Raw genomic sequence first — 15,215 nt, 5'->3', positions numbered from 1 at the left:
ACAGTTTTCTTTGCAAGTTATCGAGTATTGCCTTTTGGATACAAGTCCTTGCAAATGGTCTTTTCCTTTCAAGTTTTGTAGACTCTATTGATGAATCTAGTTTGACAGGAGAGAGTGAACCAGTTATGGTCAGTGCTAAAAATCCTTGGTTGATGTCTAGAACTAAGGTCCAAGATGGCTCATGCAAAACATTAGTTACAACAGCGAGGATAAGAATTCAAATCTCCCTCAGATGGAGAAAGAAAGCAAGGTGCATTAACTTGTTCACCCATTGCTTTGATGTTGGGAAAATCACTTTCAGCAACTCCTTGACATTGTACTTCTTTACTAAAGAGATCCTTTTAGAACCCACACCATATAAAAAGGGCCTGAGAGTCAGTAGAACTGCCACTATTTCCTGAGTGTAAACCCCTTCAATTCAAGAGCCTGACTGTTGGTTCTTTATATCCTCAACTAATGGGTTAAAAGCAAGATGTACAATCTCTAATCGTACAACATTCTTTGACAGAGACTGCACATTAGCCTTGTCTGCAGTAATAGGTGCAATAGTTGCTTGTCCAATCAGCTGAAATTGTAAACAGGTGTGGTGATCTGTTGAACAAAAAGTGCAACTCGAGCAGCTCAATCCTCTTCCAATTCTTGTGACAATGAAACAATTCGGTTATTTTTATTCAACTGCAATGGAGGGTTCAGGCAAAGTCTGATGATCACCCTGGAATGGGAAGACAGGATCTTCATCATTAATATCTGCTTCAAAGTCAAAATATACTCCAGTTGATTCATCAATGTTATCAATATCTTCTCCAAAATCCTTCTCTCCACCCAGTTCTCTAGCGAATGCTTCATTGAATCCAACATTGGCCGACAAATACAGTAGCAGCCTTGTTCCTATTGTGGAGTCCGCCGACTTTTCAACCATTGTCTCGATCACTGGATTTGTCTCCAAAACTTCATCATCTTCAACAAATATTGGCTCAGTAGTCCTTTCCCTTGTAGATTCAGGAACAGGACTTTCGACGTTAACTGTTTGAGAAGTTGGCTCTCTTTCAACACTTTGTGCACGAGCATATGACTCAGCCAACCTCTGTCTCTTTCTCTCCCCCTCATGATGATCAGGATCGTCAGGATCATCATGCCTTCGTTTCAGTGAGGTGGATTGAGCTCGACAAGTCTCTTCTAGGATAGATACCCGTTCGGAAATGGCATAAATTGAAGTTTTAAGGGCTTGAGTGCTTGATGTGAATAACTTACTAACTTTTGAGAAGTTAGAAGCAACCACATCCTGAAAGTCCAAAAACTCTGAGGCTCTAACTGTGGGATCTGTATCAATAAGTTGTAGGAGGAGCCCAACCAGATCTGCATCTTCTGCATCAGGGTTTTGTGTTGACATCAGCTTGGCGTACAACAAGATTTAAGCTCATCCACCGTTTGCTCTTATACCCTCAGAGGCTCAGGTACAGGTGGTGGTGACGGCACAGACGGTTGATCTTCTACTACTGGCTCCTTCCCCTTCAACAACCTTTTGAGACTTGAAATTTGTGCTTCCATGTTATCTTGAACAACCTTTAGGGCGTCGTCCAAATATTCCCTTGACATGAAATCTCGTAAGATCACTCCTGGATCACTTAGATTACCAGTTGAGACAACAGTTGAAAAAACTGTTGTGCCTACGTTCAGTATTGGCAAAATGGTAGCACTGGTAGGACTTCCGATCGGTCCTTGTGATTGGTCAATAGACACCACTCTGGTCGTTCCGGCGAGTTCACTAAGAACTGCAATGGGAGCAACAGGTGCTCTAGACTCTTGTGTATCTAAGTGTATAGGCTCTAGACTCGAAGTGCACAGAATCGAAGTCGTAGGCTGGGGCAGTGGCCTACTTGTTTCAATATCTACATTCTCCGAGTGAGAAGTAGATAGAGTATGTGCTATATCCCCGTGATGAATTAAAACAACTGGTTGTTGAGAACCAGTTGAGTGGTCGGGATGGGTGTGCAAGTGCATAGTTGGGCTAGCTATATCTTCTTCAATACCAACATTCAACAGATGTGGGTGCTCAGCTAACTGTATCGGTTGTGATAGGAGCTTGTTTTCATTTTGTGCTCCACTCTCACACTCACCATCTTTTTCTTCGTCCCTTGCACTCAACCTCTCAACATTTTCTACTTGAGCTCCCTCATCACCTCCTTCTACTAGAATATCATAAATGTCTTCCAACATACGATCATATTCATCATATTTGTCACCAAAATCATCTACATTGAACGATAGTTATTGTAGACTTGGACAAGTCTGTGGAGCTTCAAATTCTGGAAAAATATTATCAATGTTCTCAATCACTGCTCCAAGTTGAATATTCTGAGAAAGCATCGGTTGAGTAGGATTGTCAGCATCATCATTATCATCATCATTATTATCATCACCTTGAGCTGCCTGGTTACCGAATATCGTATCTTCCGAACTTGAAGAAGTCGTGGAAGTACTATCTATTGAAATACTATGCTGATCAGAGGCTCCCCGCTCCTCATCACCCCTCTCATATTCATTTTCTGTCAACACACAACCCTGTTCAGGTAACCCTTGTTCCTGAACACTCTCACCTACAGTTATACCCTCTTTCTCAACTGAGGTATGGGGTGATCCCTGGGTAAGTTCAACTGGTTCTGGTTGAACTATAGGATCTATCACTCTCGTATAGTCTACTACACACTGAGCCCTCTAATCAGCGAAGGCAAAAAGCTCGGGTGGTATTTCCATTATAGAGTCCAAATCTTCAACTTTGGTGTGTTTCCGAATACGAGTCATGACGAATGATGGCCCAACTTTACTGTTTGCCCTGGCCAGAATGTCATCGTTTGTGTTCATCATGGCTTTAATGAATAATTGCAGAAATCGTTTAAAAGGCACGAACTTCCTTGCTTTGGATGGAAATTGTTTAGCGTTGACGAGCTCGACTAGTTCGTTCCATATTATTAGCGCATAATCGTACTTGTGCGTTGTTGAGGATTGGAAACAGGAGATGCCAGATTGACGGTAGGAATCGCCGTTTGAACTGCGACGGATTATTCAACTCTTGCGAGTATCCTAACCGTTTGATATCACGACAGAGTTCGTCATCGGCGACTAACGCTTCAAATCCTGTCAAGCCCGGTCCCTGAAGGCGTAGTATTCTTCGGAGTCGTTTTAGCGTCAAACGACTGACATATTCGTCTACGCTTCCTTGGAAGTAGTTTGTTTCATTGTCTTTGGCAAGAATTAACGTGTTCCAAAATTGTTGGAGGTAAATTATTGGGACTGGTGAATAGGCAGAAAGGGAATATGAAATTGGATGTATGCGAAAGATTTCTGATATAATCTGGTATTCAGTGGGCATGTCGAATTTGAATGAATGGTTATTGGGTTTTTTTCAAGAAATTAGCTTTGAGGAAGAAGGATTTCTTATGCGATAGGTTGGTTTAATGTCTGGGGAGGGTTATTGATGTTATCAGACCTGTCTGAAGGAATATGGGACTCCTCGTCAGACTGAACATGTTGATCCGCCATTTATACCTGTAAAATATCCCAAAAGTTAGATCCTGAATTAATGAAAAAAATCTAATTTCTCAAAATCAAAGAAAAATAAAAATTTGTAAAAAAGAAATTGAAAAAAAAAACTTAAAAAAAATTCAAGACTAAAAAAATAACACTAAAAAAACTTTAACTAAAAAAAATTCTAAACAAAATCAAACTAAAACTTAAAAAAAAAAGAATTGACAATGGTTCCTTTTTCTACATGATCTTTAATAAAATGATACCAAATATCTATATGTTTGGTCTTTGTGTGTTGAACAGGATTACAGGATATGGCAATTGCACTTTTAGAATCACAATAAATGGGAATTTTATAAAAATATAACCCGTAGTCTCTTAGTTGTGTCTGCATCCATAATAATTGAGAACAGCAGCTAGCAGCAGCTACATATTCTGCTTCAGCAGTAAATATGGACACACAGTTTTGTTTCTTTGACGCCCAACTTACTAATTTATCACCCAAAAATGGTATATGTCCCGAAGTACTTTTCCTGTCCAACATACAACCTGCATACTCTGCATCTGAGTAAGCTATTAGTTTAAAACTAGTACACTTGGGATACAAGAGTCCAAGATTAGCAGTCCCTTTTAGATAACAGAAAATGCGCTTAACGACACTTAAATGGGACTCCTTTGGATTAGCCTGATATCTGGCACAAAGATGTGTTGAAAACATAATATWYGGTCTASAAGACGTCAAATACATTAAAGAACCAATCATGTCTCTATATGTTTTCTAATCTACAGCTTTTCCAGACGGATCAGCATGTGTTTTCGTTCCATGAGCCATAGGTGTTTTAATAGATGAACAATTTTCCAAATTAAATTTCTTCAGGATATCAAAATTATATTTTGTTTGACAGATAAAAATTCCCGAAGATAATTGTTTTATTTGAAGACCTATAAAGAAGTTCATCTCACCCATCATGCTCATTTTAAAACGTGAAACCATAAAGGCAGAAAAGTTTTTGCAGTATTTTGGGTTCGTAGATCCAAATATTATGTCGTCTACATAAATTTGTATCAAACTAATATCCGACTTCTCCTTTTTGATAAAAAAGGTTGTGTCTATATTACCTTTCGAGAAGCTTGACTTTACCAGAAATTCTGATTAAATGTCATACCAGGCTCTCGGGGCTTGTTTAAGACCATATAGAGCTCTATCGAGGATATAAACGTGATCCGACTTTGAATGATCCACAAAACCCTCCTGTTGAGCAACATAGACTTCTTCCTTGAAAAGACCATACAAGAATGTTGTCTCGATGTCCATCTGGTACACTGTGAAGTTCTTGTGTGTAGCGTATGCTATAAACATCCTTATTGCTTCGATCCGTGCTACCGGGGCAAAAATTTCGTCGTAGTCAACACCTTCTTGTTGATTGTATCCTTTAGCGACGAGCCGGGCCTTATTTCTGACAACAACTCCGTCTTCATCCTTTTTATTCTTGAATACCCATTTTGTACCGATAATCGTCTTATTGTTAGGACGGGGTACCAATCTCCAGACTTTTAGCGCTTCAAACTGGTTCAGCTCCTCTTGCATCGCGAGTATCCAATCCGGATCAACTAAGGCTTCAGACACCTTAGTTGGTTCAATGTTACTAAAAAACATGGACTATAAACACTCATTAGCTGTAGCAGACCGAATACGAGTAGGTGCTGATGGATCACTAATAATTTGATGTATTGGATGATTTCTGGTCCACTTCTTGCTATGAGGTAAGAGAATATAGGAACTTTGATCTGAGTTTTGATCAGTGTAAGCATTAGGGGAGTTAATCGGAACAGGTTCAGGTGAAGGCTCAATATTTGGAACTGAGGTAGGCTGAATATCTGACTAAGGTAAGGTATTTTCATCTTGCACGACCGATACCTCTAGCACATCAGAATTTACACCCTCTTCACGCTGAACTAGACCATCAGGAGTTTCCATCTCAATTTCTTCATCGACTTCTTCCGTTTCTTCTTCAGTTTCAGTTCTTGGAACATTAGGAGATGGACCAGATAACTGTTGTTCAGTTTGCGTATTCCTGGACAAACCAGTGGACTGATTAGATTTATTTTCAAAATATTCTTCGTAAAAGTTCTCAAACAATGAATCTAAGTCAAAATTATCAGTATTTGAAGATTCAGATTTATCTACTTTCCACGTAGTATTAATTATCAGCCCGGGTCCTGAACCGTGCTGTTCAGAAGCCACATCAATAACTTCATCAAATGACATGTTCACGCTCTCATTGATGATTTTAGTCCTTTTGTTGTAGACCCTATATGCATCAGATGTTTTTGAATAGCCTACGAAGACAACTTCATCATCCTTTGCAGCGAATTTCCCTCTGTCATCTTTGTCATTTAAGATAAAACACCTGCAACCAAATACTCGAAAGAATTTGATATTAGGTATTCTTTTGTTTATTATTTCATACGGAGTTTTACCAAATCTTTTTGTGAACGAGAGATCGGTTCTGGGTAAAACAAGTAGTCGCCACTGCTTCAGCCTATAAGAATAATGGAAGCTTTGAGCAGGTAAGTAATGTACGGGCCGCTTCCATCAATGTTTGATTTTTACGCTCAACGACACAATTCTGTTGCGGTGTCCGGGCTGCCGAGAATGTATGTATGATACCGATGGATTCTAGAAATGTGCCGAGAGTACTGTTCTTGAATTCAGTTCCGTTGTCAATTCTGATTTTTTGAACTGGCAGTTGCAGATTATTTTGAACTGTCTTCAAGAAAGAGATGATTGTCTCAGTCGCTTCATCCTTTGACCTCAGAAAATGAACCCAGGTATATCTCGAGTAATCGTCAACTATGACCAACACATACTTCTTTCCGTTAATGCTTTGGACTCGCATAGGACCACAGAGATCCATATGGAGTAGATGCAGAGGACGTTCGATATTGAACTCTGTCTTCAGCTTATGTGAAGCTTTCTTCAGCTTACTCATCTCAGATATTTGAAATTAAGGTGAGAAAGTCGCCAATGCCATAGCAGATTCTGCTTCAAGGATGCCTTGGATATCAAGAAGACATCAGTATCTACTTGTGTGTTAGATAGGTCAATTGTGTAGAGGTTTGATCTTCTGATTACAGCTAGAAGCTCCTTACCATCAGTAGTATGAATGCTGCACTAGTTAGCTTTAAAACAAACTTCTAAATTTTTATCACAAAACTGACCTATACTGAAAAGATTATGTCCAAGTCCTTCGACATACGACACTTTCTTTATCACTAAATTCCCAGAAATTACGTCACCATATCCAAGGATAGGCGTGTATTGATCGTTTCCAAATCTTACCGTACCTCCAAATGATTCAACATAGTTAGAAAATAATTTTTTTCTACCAGTCATGTGCTTATAACGTCCTGAACCTAAGAACCACACATGTCGGTTAACCTGCAAAAGTGAATCAATTGGGTTTTGGTACCCATTTTAGATTGGGTCCTTTGAGATCAGATCTTGTTGGTGGTATACTATATGTACCAAACCAACGTTCTTTAAAATGAATTTTCTTAGATAAAGCAGATAAATGTGACATCCGACAATTTAAATATCAGGTTAGTAGCTAAATAGCACTTTAGAAATATTATTAACACTCAAGTAGAGCGATTAGAGCTTAAGTASTTAGAAATCCCGGTAGGTTGCGTAGAAAACACTGTTACGACCCGTAACGAACCAGATCGCCTTATAAAATGCCAAATACTCCAAATAATTTTTAAAAGTTGCATAAAATATAGAGTCTATATATTTTAAATATTTTTACTTAAATTATATTTTATAAATTTATTTATCACATAAAATAGGAATTTTTTCTCAATTTCTCACAAAAACACCCAACACATTAAATTATGGGCTAATTTTATTACAAATTATTTTTAGAGCAAAGGCCTAGAGGCCCATCTTGTGGCCGGCCCCCTCCCTTATCCATTTAAATACATTTTGAATTTTGAAAATATTCATTTCTCATTCATTTGGCAACCTTTCATCTCCTTATTCTCTCTCAATTTTCACCTACAATTCTCTCCTTCCATCTTCTTCCCCAAGAAAGAAAAACTCAGCCATTTCAATCATAGAAAAAAAAATTCAAGAAACAAAATTTGAAGAAATTTAAGTTCATCTTCCTTTAATCAAAGGTAAGAACACTTGTTAGTGTTTTGGCTTCATTTTATGCACTTTTAGTGCCATTTTCTTGTCATTTTCATACTTTTAAGTTTAGAAAGGAGAGATGTTCTTCATTCTAAGTTCTAAGGATAGATTTTACACCAAAGACATGAAAAATGTTCTTAATATGGTGAAAATCCGTGACCTAACCATCTAGAACTTTTGAAAAGCAAGAAAAACCTTCATTTCATGCATTTTGTGTTTCTTATGGAATTTGAGTTCTCTTTCATTTTTGTTAACAATAATATTGTATTTTATATATTCTTACTTTAATATTGAATAGTAGAGTGGTTTCCTTTCATAAAATCATCATTTTTGGAAATTTTGATGCATAAAAGTCCATTTTTGCATAAAAGAATGACTTTTTCTCTTCGACAGATTCATTGCATGAGTTTGGAACGACCATATCTAGTTGTGTATGGACCCAATAAGCATGAATCTTTTTCCCAAATAATATTTAGTGTATTAGCTTTCAAACCCAAGTGGAATCATGAAAAAAATATGACTTTATGATCTCACAACACCCAAAACAAATTTGGTGTGCAAAAATGGTTGGTCAGAAATTTTGTGTCTCATTGTTCATCTATAACTCTTAGAAGACAGATCAAAACTCATGAAATTTTACCTCTGGAGTGTAACTTAAGGTGTTAGCTTTCAAAAGAGTCTAACCCCACCAAAAAAACATGGTGATTTAGGGGTTCAACCAATTTTTACAAAATAAGTGTGCAATCTGTCCAAACTTGACAGATTTCCACATGCATGTTTAAGCAACCATAAACCCTATAATAAGCATATAAAGTGCTTAAAACTTGATTTTTATCTTAAGAACATAAAGAGGCATTTTATAAGACGTAAAGGTAGAATAGTAACCTTAACCTTTAAGAGTTAAAACCAAACACTTTGACAACCGTTCGTCTTTATAGGGATTCACTAAAAGGACTATACCAAGGCGCACCCATTCGATCACTCAACCATGTACACCGTGAAAGAAAAGGTGAGTATTCACGGCCCCTTTTTAAATCCATCGTTATTTGGGGGAAAAAACATGTATAAAAGTAGTTGATGATTGTATGAAATATACAATGTGATTAAATCGTGAATACAAATTGATTATATGAAATATGCAATAAAATGAAATTGTGAATACGAGCACTAACACCATGTACACTAGTAAAAATTGTGTTTAGGTTAATTAAAAGTCCCACTTGGTTACACTACTTATTAACTCGTATGAGCCGATAGTTTAAGTGGATAGTGCTATTTGGATTGACAATCCCACATTTTACTAACGAGTAGGGGTGCATTTAACTAAAACACGGGTTTTATCCATGTGGTTTAAACACCACCGCTGAGGTAGTTCGGTATAAAGGGTGTAGTTGTTGCAGGTTTAGTAGTGGCCCAACACTTAAAATTACTTGGAGTACATTGTGCCTCGTTAAAAGTGCTAAACGTATGAAAGTTGTTCGTGAGTAAGTAAAAGACTTACTCGAACTAAAAATTGCATAAAGAATTGTTGTACATTGAAAACTTATGAACTCACCAACTATTTGTAGTTGACACTTGTTTTAACATGCTTTTCAGGGGTAAAGAAGGCAAATGGTGGCATATAAAAGTAATCGCGTTTCAAACATCACCTTCGAGTTTTTTTGTTTTATATCATCATTATAATTTACAAACTTGTCGTTTTGGGGATGTAATTTTGGAAATGTAAACTTTGACTAGTGATGTAATGTAATTATAATGTATGGTGGTGTTATTTATACTCTATCGCTATGAGACTCTATCTGCCGTACCTCGTGTTTCTGCTTTAGCGGGGTGTGACAGATTTGGTATCAGAGCAGTAGGTTATAGAGAATACCGGTTTTCTAAGAAAACCATACACTATAACCCAAAACTTTACAAAATAATGTTCTTAAAAGAGTCTCAAAAATTCAAAACGAACATACTACTAATATAACTAGAATGAGTGCCTTCTTAGCATACTCTAATTAGACAGAGCTTGATCACCTATGTCTAATTAAGCATGTATAAGGAGGGACGCAGACCGGTTATGTTAGGTGTTCGTCTAAAGTTCAGAACTTCTTACTCAAATAAGAAAAGCACGACTTGCATGTCTGGGTTTGCATAAACATTGCATCTTTTTGACATTTATTATGATTCGTTCAATAATTTAAATTTGGTTAATATCGCAACACTATGCGTCAACTAATGAATACTTGAACTCCGACGAGTACGACCCCTCCGAGCATAGTTACGATAGTGATGACGAGTGCTCGTCGGAGCGCTCTCCGGGTATGACCACCTTAGAGAGCCAATGGGTTTTGGGCATCGCCCAAGACCTAAAGATGTGTGAGCTTAGGTTGGATCATCATCAACACTTCGCCGACGGGGTGATTATGACCCTAGGCACACAAGGCGATGTGATGGATCACTCGTTGGAGATGATTAACATCGCTAGGGGAGCGATTAGGATGTTATATACCTACTTGGCGGTGTTAGCGGAAGTTTTGGCGGTAGTGATGGGACTACTTGTTTGGAGTCTAATGCGCTAGAAGACTCTATTTTACTAAGCTTTTGATAGATCAAATTTAGAATCTTCTTTTGAGGCATGTAGCCGTGACTTATGAACAATTTATTTCTTTTGTTGCACATCTTTATTTTCTTTACGGATGATATGGGTTTTTATTTTAGAATGATTAAAAATCAATGTTGATTAATGATTGAATGCCTTTATTATTACAAGTTATTATATATTGTCATGGATGCATGTTTAGATGATTAGCAATAAAACACTTGTATTATGCCGTGCATAATTCAATAAAGTAGATACAGTGATAAACAGTAAAAATAACCAAACTTCGATTTAAAATTTGTGCTTTAGAAATATGCCTCCAAGAAGAGAAGATCCCGAAATTGCGAGACTTGTGTCCGAGCAAGTTCTTACGGCCCTTCCTAATATAGTTAGCCAAGTAGCAGCAGGCTTGAACGCTAACCAATCAAACAACCAAGATACAACAGCAAATAAAGATTGCACATACAAAGGCTTTAGAGCTTGCAACCCAAAAGAATTCCATGGGATAGAAGGAGATGTGGGATTACTTACTTGGATTGAAGGTATGGAGTTCGTCCTTCATATCAGCAAATGTGCTGAAGGGAGCAAAGTGGAGTTTGCAGCTTGTTTGCTGCAAGGACGGGCATTGACGTGGTGGAATACCCAGATATAAACCCGAGGCCGGGAAGTAACCAACAAACTTACGTGGGAGGAATTCAAGAATTTACTCAAGGAAGAGTACTGTCCGAGGAGCGAGATCCAGAAGTTAGAAGCAGAATTGTGGAATCACGAAATGAAGGGAAGTGATGTAGACTCATACACTGCTCGTTTTCATGAGCTGGCAAAACTGGTGCCACACTTAGTATCACCCGAAGAGAACAGAATTGACCATTATGTCTGGGGTTTAGCTCCAGAAATCCGAGGGAATGTGACTTCGTCCAATCCATAAACACTTCAGTGATGCTGAACTTAGCAACAAAACTCACCATCAATGCTAATCGGTCAGGATCATTTGCAAATGATAAAGTCAAGGGTAAGAGAAGAATGGAGGAGCCCGTGAGAAAGAACTACAGCGAGAGGGGCGGTAAGGCCCAAAAAGTGATAAGAAACTTTGGGGCTCAGACACAGACAGGAGAAAAGGGCAAGGGAACTTACCCTAAGTGTGATAAGTACAATAATCACCATGGCGGGAGATGCATCATCTGTCTCAGATGCAACAAAGGATGTCATTTCGCTAAAGATTGCAGGAGCGGAGGGAGACGAACATGCCACGAGTGCGGAAGTCTGGATCACTTCAGGAATGCATGCCCGATACTGAACCGAGGGCCAGTTACTAACCCAGCACGACCAGTCAACCACGGAAATCAAGGAGGCCAAGCACGAGGTCGAGCGTTTGAGATTGGGGTAGAAGAATCCAGGCAAGACCCGAACGTGGTCACAGGTACATTCCTCCTGAACAATCATTACGTATCTATATTATTTGATTCTGGAGCAGATTGGAGCTTCGTGTCACTAGAATTTAGACCAAAGATTAGTTTAAAGTCACAAAAGCTGAAAGAAGATTTTGTTATCGAGTTTGCTAATGGGCAGGAAGTTAGGACTAAAGACGTAATCATGAATTATACCTTACGTTTAGCCGAACAAAACTTTAGCATAGACCTTACTCCAATCAGATTAGGAAGCTTTGATGTAGTTATGGGTATGGATTGGCTATCCAAAAATCGATCTGAGATATGTTGTTCCAAGAAGACCATTCGAATTCTAAAAGGAAGTGAAACGCTCGTGGTGCACGGAGAGAAGTCCCTGAGAAATTTCAAGTTAGTGACATGTATGAAGATGCGGAAATACTTGAAAAAGGAATATGTTACGTTTATGGCCCACATTGTGGATAAGGGAATCAAAGAGAAACGCATCCAGGATTTTCCCATAGTTCAGGATTTTCCCAAGGTATTTCCTGATGAGCTGCCAGGATTACCCCCGTTACGGCAAGTCGAATTCCACATTGACTTAATTCCTGGAGCAGCGCCCGTGGCCAAATCACCTTATCATTTGGCACCATCGGAAATGAAAGAATTGTCAGAACAACTTAAGGAGCTACTCGACAAAGGATTCATCACACCCAACTCTTCACCCTGGGGAGCTCCAGTACTATTTGTTAAAAGGAAAGATGGATCCTTTCGGATGTGCATCGATTATAGGGAACTCAATAAGCTGACCATCAAGAACCGATATCCGCTTCCCCGAATTGATGACTTGTTCGACCAACTTCAAGGTGCCACTTACTTCTCAAAGATCGATCTTCGATCCGGATACCATCCAATGAGGGTTCGTGAGGTAGATATTCCTAAGACGGCGTTCAAGACTCGTTATGGTCATTATGAGTTCTTAGTTATGCCCTTTGGGTTAATTAACGCACCGGCAGTCTTCATGGATTTAATGAATAGAGTATGTAGGACATATTTGGATAACTTCGTGATTGTATTCATAGATGACATACTAATCTATTCGCAAAACAAGGAGGAGCATGAGCAGCTCTTAAAGTTGATACTTGAGCTGTTAAGGGATCAGAAATTGTATGCCAAGTTCTCCAAATGCGAATTTTGGATTCGTGAGGTGCACTTCCTTGGTCATATGGTAAATGAGAATGGAATTCATGTTGATCCAGCCAAAGTTGAGGCTATAAAAAGCCCCAAGGACCCCGACAGAAATTCGCCAATTTCTCGGCTTAGCAGGTTACTATCGCCGTTTTATTTCAAATTTCTCCAAGATCGCACAACCACTGACGACATTAACCCACATGGATAAGGAGTTTATGTGGGGAGAAAAGCAAGAAGAAGCGTTCCAATTGCTCAAGCATAAGCTAAGTCACGCACCGATCTTAGCGCTACCATAAGGTACGGAGAATTTTGTGGTATACTGCGATGCGTCACACCAAGGCTTGGGATGTGTGCTGATGCAAAATGACAAGGTCATTGCTTATGCATCAAGGCAACTCAAGGTTCATGAAAATAACTACACCACTCACGACTTGGAGCTAGGAGCAGTGGTGTTTGCACTCAAGATTTGGAGACATTATCCCTACGGCACCAAATGCACCATCTTCACTTATCACAAAAGCCTTCAACATATCCTAGACCAAAAGATGCTGAACATGAGGCAACGGAGATGGGTCGAACTTTTCAACGATTATGATTGTGAAATAAAGTACCACCCAGGGAACGCTAACGTGGTAGCAGACGCATTAAACCGGAAAGAAAGGGTAAAACCGTCAAGGGTACGAGCCACGGGGATGCTGATTCAAACGAACCTAAAAATGCAAATTCTTGAAGCTCAAGAAGAGGCGTTGAAAACAGAGAATCTGAAAAACGAGACCCTGTACCACTTAGAGAAGGAATTCGAAACTCGAGCAGATGGGGTGCATTACTTCAGAGATAGAATTTGGATACCAAAGGACGACAGCTTTCAGTCAACAATTTTGGAGGAAGCACATCGCTCAAGATACTCAATTCACCCAGAAACTGATAAGATTTACAAAGAGCTAAGAAAGTATTACTGGTGGCCAGGAATGAAGAAGGACGTTGCTTTGTACGTAAGCCTGTGGTTAACATGCGCAAGGGTAAAAGCTGAGCATCAGAAACCGTATGGTCTCCTTCAGCAACCAAAGATTCCTCAATGGAAGTGGGATCAAATATCAATGGACTTCGTTACTAAGTTACCTAGGATTAGGAAAGGACATGACTCGGTTTGGGTCATAGTGGATCGGCTTACGAAATTCGCGCACTTTTTACCTATTCGAGAAGACTTCAGTACGGAAAGGCTTGCATAATTATATATCAATGAGATCGTATCGCGTCATGAAGTACCAATTTCTATCATCTTGGAAAGAGATAGCCGTTTTACTTCACGATTATGGCGATCAGTCCAAAAGGCACTAGGCACGAGGCTGGACTTAAGCACTTCCTATCATCCTCAAACAGATGGGCAAACGGAAAGGACTATCCAAACGCTTGAGGATATGTTACGAGCCTGTGTGATAGACTTTGGAGGTAGTTGGGATACTCATCTACCATTGGTTGAATTTTACTACAACAATGGCTATCACACCAGTATCCAGTGCGGCACCGTACGAAGCCTTGTATGGGCGTAAATGTAGATCCCCACTCAGCTGATTGGAAATTGGTGACACACAGTTGACTAGACCCGACATCATCTAGGAGACAACCGACAAAATCTCGAGCATCCAAGAAAGACTTAAAGCTGCAAGAGATCGTCAGAAGAGCTACGCTGGTAACCGCAGGAAACCGTTGGAATTTCAAGTGGGTGATAAAGTCCTTTTAAAGGTATCTCCACGGAAAGTAGTTGTTCGCTTCGGAAAGAAAGGAAAAGTTAGCCCAAGGTACATTGGTCCATTTGAAATACTCGAAAGAGTAGGACCGGTTGCATACAAACTAAACTTGCCTCAAGAGCTTAGTGCCATCCATGATACATTTCATGTATCAAACCTTAAGAAATGTTTAACCGATGAATCATTGGTTCTACCTTTGGAAGTGTTAGCTCTCATTTCATCTAATGTAAAAGTATGGAAAAAGTAAATACTGCAAGTGTTGACAGAAGAGGTTCTACCACAGAAGACCACAGAGGACCAACAACAGAAGATGTTCATTCGTACAAATCTAGAGTGACAGAACCTCTGTCGTCTATCACAGAGGTTCTGGAAATTGGTCCTCTGTAATCAAAGCGTACAAGTTAAAGATGACAGAACCTCTGTTGTCTATCACAGAGGTTCTGGAAGATGATCCTCTGGCATCAAGTTCTCTCAAGTCACAACAAGCAGAGCCTCTGGGATGGCTCACAGAGGGTCTGCAGTTTTATCTTCTGTGAAGAACTTTTTTACTTTTTTACTTAGGTTAGTTAGCTGCTCGTGCTTATCAC

At 39.2% G+C, this 15,215-nt stretch overlaps 1 protein-coding gene across 1 annotated transcript; it reads left to right on the top strand.

The window, feature by feature from the left end:
• The first annotated feature begins 11,327 nt into the window (after positions 1 to 11,327).
• LOC112511350 lies at positions 11,328 to 13,088 on the top strand. Its single transcript, XM_025116945.1, has 2 exons — positions 11,328 to 12,428; positions 12,576 to 13,088. The coding sequence occupies exons 1-2, from the start codon at positions 11,328 to 11,330 to the stop codon at positions 13,086 to 13,088; spliced, it is 1,614 nt and encodes a 537-aa protein (XP_024972713.1).
• The last annotated feature ends 2,127 nt before the right edge of the window (positions 13,089 to 15,215 follow it).

The sequence above is a fragment of the Cynara cardunculus genome, assembly GCF_001531365.2.
Source record: "Cynara cardunculus var. scolymus isolate 2C chromosome LG 4, CcrdV1, whole genome shotgun sequence".
Lineage (NCBI taxonomy): Eukaryota > Viridiplantae > Streptophyta > Magnoliopsida > Asterales > Asteraceae > Cynara > Cynara cardunculus.
This window is presented reverse-complemented; position numbering and strand designations above follow the sequence as displayed.

What these genes read in the sequence shown, in the direction of transcription:
- LOC112511350 (XM_025116945.1), top strand. Translation starts at nt 11,328, where the DNA reads ATGGAGGAGCCCGTGAGAAAGAACTACAGCGAGAGGGGCGGTAAGGCC. An exon ending in CTTCACCCTGGGGAGCTCCA is followed by an intron (nt 12,429 to 12,575) that starts GTACTATTTGTT and finishes TACTTCTCAAAG; the next exon opens with ATCGATCTTCGATCCGGATA.